The sequence below is a fragment of the Cyanistes caeruleus genome, chromosome 15 (assembly GCF_971803275.1).
Source record: "Cyanistes caeruleus chromosome 15, bCyaCae1.hap1.1, whole genome shotgun sequence".
Lineage (NCBI taxonomy): Eukaryota > Metazoa > Chordata > Aves > Passeriformes > Paridae > Cyanistes > Cyanistes caeruleus.
Genome location: NC_141715.1, coordinates 14,819,538 through 14,831,626, shown reverse-complemented (window position 1 = coordinate 14,831,626; position 12,089 = coordinate 14,819,538). Strand labels below are relative to the sequence as shown.

At 38.1% G+C, this 12,089-nt stretch overlaps 1 protein-coding gene and 1 long non-coding RNA gene across 13 annotated transcripts in view; one reads left to right on the top strand and one right to left on the bottom strand.

Moving 5' to 3' along the window:
- The window catches only part of C15H5orf58 (chromosome 15 C5orf58 homolog), a 72,974-nt gene that overhangs the window by 20,975 nt on the left and 39,910 nt on the right, over window positions 1-12,089 (bottom strand). For 8 of the 12 annotated variants that reach the window (XR_015276620.1, XR_015276621.1, XM_086851406.1 and 5 more), the window contains 3 exons: window positions 1,988-2,099; window positions 1,323-1,405; window positions 431-518 (listed from right to left, as the gene is read on the bottom strand). Coding sequence is in view for 9 of the 12 variants with exons in the window: in XM_086851406.1 (XP_086707532.1) it covers window positions 431-518; window positions 1,323-1,405; window positions 1,988-2,015 (199 nt within the window). In the remaining 3 variants the exon portion in view is untranslated. Of the gene's footprint in view, window positions 1-430; window positions 519-1,322; window positions 1,406-1,987; window positions 2,100-2,266; window positions 2,910-12,089 lie in introns of those variants that run through there. The other 4 variants (XR_015276622.1, XM_023936250.2, XM_086851413.1 and 1 more) reach the window with 4 other exon arrangements.
- LOC147650397 (uncharacterized) lies at window positions 2,726-5,143 on the top strand. Its single transcript, XR_015276623.1, has 2 exons — window positions 2,726-2,813; window positions 3,008-5,143. It is a non-coding gene; the product is annotated as an uncharacterized LOC147650397 (long non-coding RNA).

Here is a 12,089-nt window from a genome sequence, read left to right as displayed (position 1 = left end):
CTGGAAGACAAAGGTCAGTGTATCAGCATGATATTTACTGAATGACAGTGAAGGGTAATCTACAGACAGCATTGTTTTAGTGTTCATCTATCAACTCACTCAAAAAGTTGAAGGGTTGCCTTGTTTCACTTGCTTCAAGACAGTTAAATTCAGTTGGTGTTAGCATGTTAGAAATATTTGCATTAGAAGACTCAGTGTTCCTGGAAAGGAATGACTGGTCACGTTGCAGGTGTTTCCCATGGTTAACATGATTTTATTGCTCTCTAACTACTGTTCCATTAATTTTTCAAAACACAAGAGCAAAGCTATTGCTTCACTACATTAAAACCCAGTTGTCTGACACAGGAAACCAGGCCATTCACAACTGCACACTCTTAGAAGAGTGTCTTACACAGTTCTTTATTTAACTGGATGGTGAAGTCAGAATTACCATTTATTTTCTTCAGTTCATTGGCCATTGTATCAACATTTTTAATTGCAGCCTCAAGGTTAAACTGTCCATCAGAATTTTTGATCACCTGTACAAAATAGGAACAAAACATGATTGGCAGGGTATATATGATTCATAAACTCATTGATACAAGTAATCATAACACTCTTGACATTTTTTCTTTCATTTTCTTAAATAATATTTTATTAAAACTTCCCCCAGTTTATAATTAGCCTCTTAGACATGGCAAATTACAGCTAAGGAAGGTGAGCACTAAAAAGCACTTAGGGTTGGGTTGTCTTTTTCCTGTCACTTTTTTCTTATAGAAACAACTGCAGTGAAATTAATCAGATCTGTGAATTCCTCTCCTCGTCGTTTTTCATGTTTGTTTTCGACCTTTTCCTACAGAATCGAAAATTAATTGAGAATAATAATTCAGCCACAAGATGGAGCTACAGCGACAGTAACGCGACGAACACACCTGGTCACTATTAACACTGAGTGTTAATGAACCTGATTAAACATGCCCAGAAACATTTGTAATCAGTTTATAATCAATATCTTGTCTACTTTAGAAATCGTATTTCCTGCCTTTAAATTTAATTAAAAACCAATAGAAATCTAGACCAAATTAAGATTATTAACCATTTGAAATGAAGTATAATTTGAAATTTCAAATGTGTAACTACACTCCTTGTTAGGAATTTTTTCCTTATGAAAAATTTCAGAGAAGTGCACATAGCACAATTTCTGGACTAGTTATAAGCTCTCTACTTATAACTCAGAAATTCTAAAAATAGAATCTGGAAAAACTCTGAGTGATTCATAAATAATGTTCCTTATATAGAAAATCTCAGCACATTAAGAAGCATGACCAAGAAAATGAACATACTTTTAACATAGATTCTTTGTCTGAGTCTCTTTTCCCTTCAGTCAGTGGCTTTGTGTTGAGTTCAGCAGTCATGGCTGAGGCTTCTAAAAAGACAACCCCCAAATTATTAGGGATTAGTAAGTATAAAATACATAAATGTATGTATAAAATACATAAATGTATGTATCTCACATAAAATATATAATAACATTTAAAAATATAACAATTAGCCATTACTTTCATTAGTGTTTGAAAGTAGAGTCTAAGAGGTCAAACAGTTTTAGTTCTTCTTGAGGAAGAATAAAAAGCTTGGATTTTATTTACTTTATTTTAGGGACAGCATTTCAGAGTTTTTTTCTGGTGTTCAAAGTAGAATTACTAAGAGTGAATAAGTGTATGCGTAATGGTGATGAAGAATTCCTCAAACATATTCCTGTACTTTTTTAATTGAAAGCTTTCTGAGAGATCTAAAAAGACATTTCAATTGGTTTCTAACATGGATTTAAGGAAGGAAAAGCTAAAGTACACACAAACAAATGCGTCGACTGTTTATGGTGGTGCATTTCCCCCGATGATCTCGGGTTCTTTAAGAGAACATTCTTACATTTAAAACATTAAACGTTGGAACATTTAAAACATTCTTTTGGCACTGTCTGCTAGTCAGTAACAGAGCTGAGAATAAATACCAGATCCCTGGGCTTGTTCTTCTTCCATTCCTCCTGCTTGTCTCTCCTAACAAGTCAGGACACCTTCGGGCAAGCTGAAGCGTGTGACAGTCACTGGAAAGCTGTTTCGACACTAAAAAACGGGAGAAAAAAGGGAAGGAGGGTTATTTCACCCTGGGGTGCAATAACATGAGGCAGAAGTCGCTGAGCTCTGGGGCAGACAGTCAGTGTGTGCCCCTTTGAGTGCCCTCCAAAAAGGCCTCAGGGAGGGCGCGACTCCTTTGGGCTCCTGTGGGTCACTGCCCTGCACGGGAGCCAGTCCTCCAAAACTTCTCCAAAATGAGCTGAAATACGGGTTATGTTGGAAGGCACCACAGAGGACTGCTGCAAGCCCTGTCCAAGCTGGGCTGGAGCACTCGCAGGTGCTGAGGAGAGTGCAGGCAGCAGGAGCACGGCCCTTGCCCCCAGCAGCCCGGACACCGCTCTGACCCCGCAGCGGGGCTGGGGCTCACCCCCCCGGGCATGGCCACGCTGCCTCCCGCTTCTCTCAGCAAGGAAAACCCCACTGTTTGTCCCTCTTCCAGCACATGAGAGGTCAGTGGGTTACAAGAGTCCCGGGAGAGTCACAATTTTAGGAGTGGGTGGTAAAAAGTAACTGCAAATGCTGCAGGAGCTGAAGGAGAAATGGAGCAGAGAGGCCTGAGGGGTCAGCAGGGGGTGGTGAATGGCCGATGAATTCCCGCTGGCCTTTGAGGCCCTGCCCGCGGAGAGCTAATTGCGATTGCAGCAGCTAATTTACAAACAGTCAGCTCCTTTTTGTCAGCAATTCAAATGCATATGCAGTGAGGTAAGTTACGTTATTTGAGCAAAGCTTAATGATGAATTTGAATTTAAGGAAGCCAAAGCTAGACACTTTTATCCGTTCTCAGTGTTAATTTAGGAATAACCACTGCCCTCAGGAGCACATACCTGATTTGAGTTGGAATCAACAAAACTTCTAACTAATGACCTGGGCTTGGGAACTGCTCATTTCTTCCGCAGGCTGTGCTGTAGTACCGAAAGCCAGGGACACCAAGCAGAGGAATGGCTGTCAGCACTTTTCTTTAATTTACTGGAACCACTTTTCCTGCTGCTCAGCATTCATCTGTATTTTGGACTCACTGTTTGGCACCAGTGGAGAAGGAATAACCAGCATCTCAGAGGAGAGTGGAATTACTTGGATGGGCAGTAGAGAACAGATGGACAGGGTGTGCTTGGGGTGTGCTTTCATGGTATTTCTTCTTTAAAACAAAGCATTCTAAATGTATTGGTTTATGACTGAATTGCAACTCAGAGCAACACATTCTGGTATGGCAGAATTGAACTGTGATTCAAAGAGAAAACATGACATGCTGCTTCCACTGTGGGGCTTTCTGGAGATGAGAAATGAAGAGCAGGAAACGTTTCACACATGCACTAATTCCTGTACTACACCCTTTCGGTTCACAGCCTCTCACCAGCCCCCCAGTGCAAACAAGTTAACTGTGCCTTTTCTGTGGCCCGAAGGAAAAAGTCCAGCTGAAGTTGCTGATTTTGCTGGTAGAACACAAAATAAAGCTGTGTACCAAAGAATATACGAGGTGGTTTTATATATTTTCAAAATAAGAACCTACAAAAGTTTATATAGATACAGAAAAGCAAAATGGTATCCTAGCAAGGTCCTGAAAATATTTGAATCGGTAGAAAAAGCAGTTATTTGTTTCACTAACCTGTAAAGCAGAATGCTCCAACTGATAAACCCCTGTTTCTGTCAGTTTACTTTCTACATTCGGATGTTTTTTCCACATCCTATAAATAATCATTCCCATTGTATTTAAATTCTTCTGTAAACTAACAGTAGAAGGAAAACCAGGATATTGTAATGACCAGAAAATTTAGATTCAAAATATGTATAATAAATTGAGTTTCCAGAATCAATTGGACAAACCTAATAGAGTGGTTCTTAAAAGCAGGGCCTTTCTATAAATAATCTTCAAAAATGTGAGATACTAACCAGCAAGGCGACCAACAGTGCAGGAGATTGACTATACATGACATTTGAAAAAAAAAAACCGGAGTAAGAGATATTTAATTTCTATACCTGATTTTACTTGGAACAGAAACACTTTCTGGATTTTCTTTATAAGGCAATATTTCAAACTGAAACTCTGAAATTACAGGTTTAAATTATTAAGTTATATCTCTGTGAGGAGCATTCTCGTAGGTGATGCTGACAATTTCACATCAGCATTTCAGTTTATGAGCTGCAGTTTGCTTTTTGCCTGAAGTAAACCCACAGGTTTATGTGCAAAGATCCCCAAAGCTCTTTAATCATGGGCTGCTCTGGCCATGTGTGGCACTTTACACACAAAACCCCCCTGTCCCCGGAGGCTTTCAGAGATCACATTCAGTTGTGGCAGGTGAAACTGTTCAGACACTTTTATGAATCCCTGATAAGGACAGAATTACTACCAAACCAGTTCTCTAAGGAGGGGAAAAGATCAGGAAGATTACAAATATATTTCAGGATGCAGAATTACGGTTATGATGAGAATGAGCAAGCTCTGCAGGCACCTAAAACAGGCAGCTCACTCTGCCTTCCTCACCTCTGCAGTAAAATTACCTTAAGTATAACTTCAGACAAAATAAAGCAGTTAAATACATAACCACTGGACAGGGGAGTTTGAAAACAAAGGATATACAAAAGAATTTTCCTGTGTAATAAGAGATGAAGTAGAAAGAGAGAAACCACAATCTTGTATCTTATGGTTACAAAGGTTTTAAAGAAATTGTTCTAGTGGGAAGTAGAAAAAAATGTATTGACTTCAATATTTTAGTGAGCAGCTTAATAAACATTTAGAGAATTTGTCTTTTAAGGAAGTCATATTTATGCCACTGCAGTAATAGATGAGACATAAGGAAATCACAGAATCACCAGGGTTGAAAGAGACCTTCAGGTTCATCTAATCCTGCCATCTACCACCATAACCATCCTTAAACCATATCCTCAAGTGCCTTGTAAAGTTTTACTGAAAATATTACCATTTGCTGTTACTGTGAAGGCTTTAGCTTTCATAAAAATTCCCTAGTGGGTCTAATAGGAGAGTTTAAAGTTTCAATGCATGTTATTAAACTTTCACATGAAAAGCTTTGACAAAAGAGAAACTGTTTTTTTATCATCGCCTGCGTATAAAAAATTTTAATTCAGATTGCAAGGAAAGTCAAATAGAAACAAATACCATGGAGCCTCGGCAAATGACAGTAATTTCTGATAAAATAATGTTCTTCATAAGCTCTGGAGCACATGGCAAATTTTAAGGGATGAAAGCTGGTAAATGCTGAAGGCCAAGAAAAGCCTGACCAGATGATGGTACAAAGACAATAAAGCAAAAGTCAGACTTTGCCTTTAAAAGTTACAGTCCAAGTAGGTGAGGCAAAGAGTGGTAGGTGGAAAAGAGTGCTAAGCAAATGGCTTTACCTTAAAACATGCTTGTGAAATAGGAAGAGCAAACCCTGAGTTAAAATATATATTTGTGGCATAGTATAATAAGTGAAACCTGTTACAGTTAATAGGTGAAGTATAATGTTATAGTATATATGAAGTATAATGTAATAGTAAATAGGTAAAACCTGTTTGCTTGAGTTTTCAGCCAGCAAACTTCAAGAAATTACGTAGCACACGATGTTACATTATGTAACACATAATACAATTGTCTGAGAATGTTTTAATAATACTTGATTAAGAAAATATTAAAACCACTAGTGTTGCACCTACAGAATGAAAACCACTGCAGCCTTTCACAAAAGAAATGTAATTATTTTTAAACTATAAATAGCATAAGCTTACGCTTTGTAGATAGCCTGGAAGGTGACCACCTGGTGATTTAGAAAGTTTTGTTATGTGTAGTAATATGTATATAAAATATGTGTAATAGGTTGTGAACTATAGTTTTGATATGGTTCTTAAGGTATAATTATATTTATATTGTATTATATTATTATACATATTATATAATATCTTGTATTTATATATAATATATATTTGAGGTAATTATATGGCCTGTTAAAATTAGAATATTCAATAACTGAAGATGTGTGCACATCTCTTGCTAATACAGATGGGATTGTGTGTTGAAGCTGCTTAGTTGGTATAAATATCTTTTATGCAAAAATAAAGGTATATTTCCTGCAGCTCATTCATATATGACACTTGTGCTTCTCAGTTTTTTTAGTCAGGTAAATAGGTGTGGAGTTTCTTAAAAGATAAATAGTAAAATCAATTAGGTTCTGGTGGGATAATTTGGACAATTAATCATACATGTTATTTTTAGTGGAACCTGGGGAGATTCACAAATATTTCTGCTTTCTTCATAGTCTAAATATTATGGAAAGGGAGAGCTCCTGGTGAAAGCTTGGCATGCAAGGTCTGAGCCACCTGAATTTGGGAGCACGACTGATCTTGCAGTGTTTTTTAAAGAAATTCAGATACATCCATGAATTGAGTGCAAGATTTTCAAGAAGCATTTAGAAATTCCTCATGCTTCCTAGATTTTACAAGAGAAGCGATTTCTGATGCTATCAAATATTTTCTCAGCTCATCATAAAACCACTGAAATTACCCAGGGCTTGAATTGTGAACCTTTACTTGTTCACAAGCAGCTGTCTAGAGCCACAGAACTGTGTCTGCTTCTAGTTCTCATGGCCACTCACATCTGTTTCTCTACAACATTTCACACCAGATGCCATTTAAAAAGATTTTGTTCATTCACCCAGGGAAAGTAAGTTTATAAAGCAAGGAATTGTGAAATTGTCTCCAGATCCTAAGAAACTAGTGAATCCAGTTTGTCTTTTGGAAAGTGCTGAGCCCTTTGACAGAGCCCTTCACAGCTCTGTTTTTAACAGATAATTCACCATTGTTTTTTTATCTTCCTAGATTTTTATAGCAGTAACAACACAGTGCCTGAAATACTGCAGGGAGAAATAAAATAAGGGACTGTGCTAATACCAGTAAGTCAAGTTTATCATTTGCTACACTGCAAATTAGCCCTTCTTCATTTAAATGAATTGAATACCATAAACCATAATGGTTAGAGACACGGTATTACAGCTTCTATTAGCTGCTTCTATTGTAATTATCCACATTATTTTTCATCTGCCAGCTTGCATACATTACTACATGAAATGCCCTATAAACATTAGAGGTACAGAAATGAGAACTGAACAAAAGAATTTCATTCTCCTCAGGAAAATGGTATTATCATTTTGAAATTACAGGCTTGATTACTTCTGTTGCTTTATTAGAAGACTTATTTTTAACTCATGACATGGCCAGGAGGAGGCACACCAAAATATCCTGAACCAATTCCTGTCTCAGCTGTTACAGCATTTCCCTGTAACTAAGGCTTTGCAAATTCTTTATGTCACAAATAAAGACTTCACTCTTGCAATACTATTCATACTATTTTATGAATAAATATTCATTTATTCATATAAATAAACCGTGTCACAAATTCCGCCTCACACAGTCTCAGTATTACAGTCTCTAGAAGATGGAAAGGTGGAAATGGAGAGCAACAAGAGAGAAGCCACTAGATGCCCTCGTTCCCACAACCAAAGCGTGCTAGGCAAAGGAAGCAGAAAGCAGAACATGCCTGCCTGAAAAGGTTGGTGATTCAACCCAAATGTGAGAATGACAAGGATCCAAGAGATGTCAGATAATTAATGCCACTGCCTTAAAAGCACATTGCGTTAACTTCATCCTCAGGGATGCTGTGATCCCGGGGGAAGGCTGGAGCAGGGGGAAGGAATACAAACACACGCAGAAGTTGTTCACATTCTGCACTGTCAATGATTGTCCCTCCCAGTGCCATCCACAGGAGGGAATTCAGGCATATTCAAACGACTCCAAAGGAAGCCCTTTCCTTTCTGCTGATGACAGTGACAGCTGAGAGAGCTGGACTTCTCTTACTGAAGTTAACTGGTTTTCATCTCCGGCCTGTGCATTTATCTTGTGGAAAACCTCATGTTTGCATGTCCTGGCTGTGCCTGCACAAAACCCACCAGGTGTGTGTGCCTGGGTGAGCTGCACTGCTGCATGTGCAGATATGGAAAAGTTGCATTATGTTCTGAATCAAATAAGCAAACTGAAATACTGGAGTATGTTCAGATTCTTTTAGCAGAAGGGATAATGTGTGAAATCAGTTATTTCAACTGGAATTTAACAGTTTTCCAACTAGGAGCAAGACTGCTCTGAAGTAGCTATGACAGAAGTTAATCAGTGATTAACTGTGATCATTTTGTGGCAGCTACGTAGGCTCAAAGACTAAAACCTGTCACTGTCCCTGGAGGGATTTAACAGACAAACAGATGTGGCACTTGGGGACACAGTTTAGTGGTGGCCTTGGCACTGCTGGGGGAATGGTTTGGTTTGATGGACTCAGAAATTTTTCTTTCCTTACAAATTCTATGATTATATGTTTTCAAAATTAGGAATCAGTCCCTTCACCCTGTTGTTTCACCAAACTTGATTAATAGCTAAGAAAGTCAATAAAAATTAATACCAAAATTTTGCTTCTTTTCAGGGGCTGTCCTGTTCAGATATATTTTACATATATACCATTGCTTTCATTTTTTATCTAATAAAAATAATTCAGAATGTGCAATGAAGCTGTATGAGAAAAAGTAACCCAAAACTCTTCAAAAAGAGAAAAATGAGAATTTGGAAGACAGTTCCAGGAACAGGTCTGACAGTTGATAATTTCTCTTGTAAACTCTAAATTGGTGAAATCTTTTATGACATTACTAGATTTCTTTGCAACCACAGAAGAATAATTTTATGACAAATTAAGCACATTTTAAAGCAGCAGAATGTCTACAGTTATACATAATCCCCATTTCTGTGCATTCTGATATGTTAACAATGACATTTATAACCAGAGAAATATTTCACAACCCTTTTTTATTGTGCTCATTTTTCAGCAAGTTTGGAAGCCAGATAAATCATGGAGCGGGTCAGTGTGATTTGGTTATCAGACTGATGCTGCAGACACACTGGAACACCACAGCACAAAGAAATGGGGGGTGTTTCCCATTCCAGGAGCTGGATTTAGTAGTACATGAAGCCAGTCCTAACATTTTCAAACTGCCTGGACAAGAAATAGCACCGTGTGTGTATTTCATGAAGTAGAATGTGGCTGTCAAGAGTTAATAACAGCTGGCAGTGTATTTAACTCACAAATCCAGGCACCTTCTCAATGCCCTCACCTCCTTGTTTCCCTGCATATCATGGACCTGTGATTCCTTCAGCAGGGTGAGAAACAGATTCCAGACACCACCAGCTACAAAGTAAGACATGTTTGTCATGCCAGCTGCCTCTGCTTTCTGGGCCTGTGTCAGCTCTGTGCTGACTCCAATAAACTCACAAAACGTGTTTTCTGCTGGAGGCACTGCACAGCTGACATAATAAAAGGTTCAATAAAAGGTTTTTCTTCAGTTTGAAATCCAGAGTTAATTAATATTTACACAGTGTACCTTCTACCCTCATCACAGATAGCCTAAAATCCAGACAGTCTGGATCCTGTGCAGAATTGCATATTATATAAGTGCTTGCAATCAAAATATCCTATTCCAGCCCAGCAGATGCTTTAATTGCCCCTCAGCAACAGACATAATAATTTCCTGGACTTTTACAAACTTACACTGAGATGCTTTCTCCCTTGACATCCCAGGTATATTTTCTGGAAGTGTGGCAAAACATTCAAATAAAAGGGTGCTCTGTTTTCTGTATTTTGCATCCAGGCAAGAGTTGCTCCCCAAAATTAGTTTACTCAGTTCCAACCCTGAGCAGCAGCAGGAGAGAACTCCCTGCCAGGGTCAGTCAGCTTTGCTGAGAGCACATCCCAAAGCAGTAGATGTGGAGCTGTGCACCCCAAACATTTGCAGATCCAGGCACTCTGATGTGGCTGGAAGGACTGAAATGCCTGAATGGTTGAAAAAACCTGCCAAAGTTACCCCCTTTTCTGCTTGGCTCCCACTGAAGGTGTAGAAATATCCTTGCAGCAAAGTTCAACCAGAGACAACACATTTACAAAGCACTGGATTAGGCTCTGTACACACCAAGAAAATAAAAATGGCCCATTGAAAGTGGAGCTTTAAAAGCTAATTTAATAGGTTATTTTTGTTCCTACCTTCCTCAAGAACATGAAGAATTTTATATAGAACTTGTTAGTTTAACTTTGGAGAATTCATGTGCACATTCACAGATAACATTACTTGACAGGTATTACACCAATTTCCTAAGCCATTCACATTATTCCTCTGCACAGCCCTCAGAAGGAATGAAATAAAGCAGGATTATTTCTTAGGGCTTAATACTGCTTAGTATCTCTTTTGACATGTCTGGGACATGTAAATCACTATAAATTTCCTTCCAAAGTTAAATGAGATATACTGTAATTAGGTAATGTGGAAATAGTAAAAATGTTCTGACATCAATTGCCAATTTATGAATAATAATGCAGGTTTTTTGTTGCTGACTATTATGAGAGATAGCTCTAAATAAGGAACCTATGAAATAGAAAACTTCTTTACCTGTGCAAATATTAAACTTTTCTGAGTGCACTTGTTCCAATATTTTATTCACAAAACCCCTTTTGTAATTGTCATTTGAATTAATATTCCTCAAAGATATTTACTTTGAATTTACACTCTTGCAATGGAGATGATAAGAAAAATGAGCAGCTACAAAATAAACTGTTCACTGCTGGCTCCTTGCTCATGGTTATAATGAAACTGCAGGTTTTTGTTACAGAACTGCAGAGGTTACTGTGCCTCAGAAAGAGACCTAGAGGGATCCTAAAGAGCTGTCTCTGAACTAAATCCATGAGACCACAAAAATGTTATCCAATCAGAAATACTAAATTTTTCTTAGGGAAGATTTGAATATGGCCAAACGTTTGGCCTTGCAGGGTTAAAGTACAGTGTTATTCCAGCAACTGAACATAAAAATCTGTGTGTCTAAAATCAAGGAAGAAAGTAGAGAGAATAAGATCACAGAATAAATGGGCTCTGCAACTGATCATAACTTGGGGTCTTGGTATCTTGGTTGACACCAATAAGTGATCACTGAACTTTAAGATCATTTTGGTGCTGCTGCTCTGTTCTCATCCTGACCCTACCTTAGCATTTAAAGGAAGCAATGGGGCTCCACTGAAAGTCATGAGAGCATTTATTTTCTGGAAAAATGATGACATTTTACTGCCCAGGTTTTTTATGACACCTAGGTTATATTGCTTCAGTGCTTGCTTTTTATAGCTTTCTCCTCTAGCAAGAACTTTCGGTATAAATGTGGAAGAAATGTTTATAAAGAATCACAAAGAGAGGAATCTGGAAGTGCAAAATCCTACTCTGACTTACTTTAATCATCATATCTCATCAGGGGAACGTGCATTGTGTACATATAACAAATCCTAGCCTCTCTTGTAAATCAACCTTTGGTGAAGCAAAAATTCATCAGCTTTCTGATGCTCAGTGTTTTATAAGCACCTCTTGGGTGTACTCTCAGGAAGGCCATCTTTTAACTGTTACAAGTTTGGTTTTGGTAACTGTACCACTGAAAAATAAAAGTACCACAAAGAGATTCACAAATACATGCATGCAGTCATTCCAAAATAAGAAGGTCAAAATACTTCACCAAAATGATTCATGTAAAGTTGTTTTATTACCTTTTTTTTACCAGTTTCTCTGACACAAAGGCCTATCAGCTGCTGAACATTACTGGGCAGCTTGGCTTCAGCCATTTTTTGAAAAAGCTGCCAGAAGCAACTTTCATGTCATTGTTCATTAACACTTTGATCACATTAACAAGGATTTGTTGGCAACTGCTGGTGCAGTAAAATGCATTTTAAATGCTTTGGGTGTAGAATCTGCTGTGCCTAACCAGGCTGGCATTGCCCACTTTTGAAGTGTTGCATGATTTACCACTTAGCCCAGGCACTCTTGTTTGATTAAATCCCTCTTTCCTTGCTGCTGGGAAGCAGAATTGGCAGCAACAAAGCATCTTTAATATTCTGTGTAGCACACCTCTAGAGGTCTTTGAATACGTAAG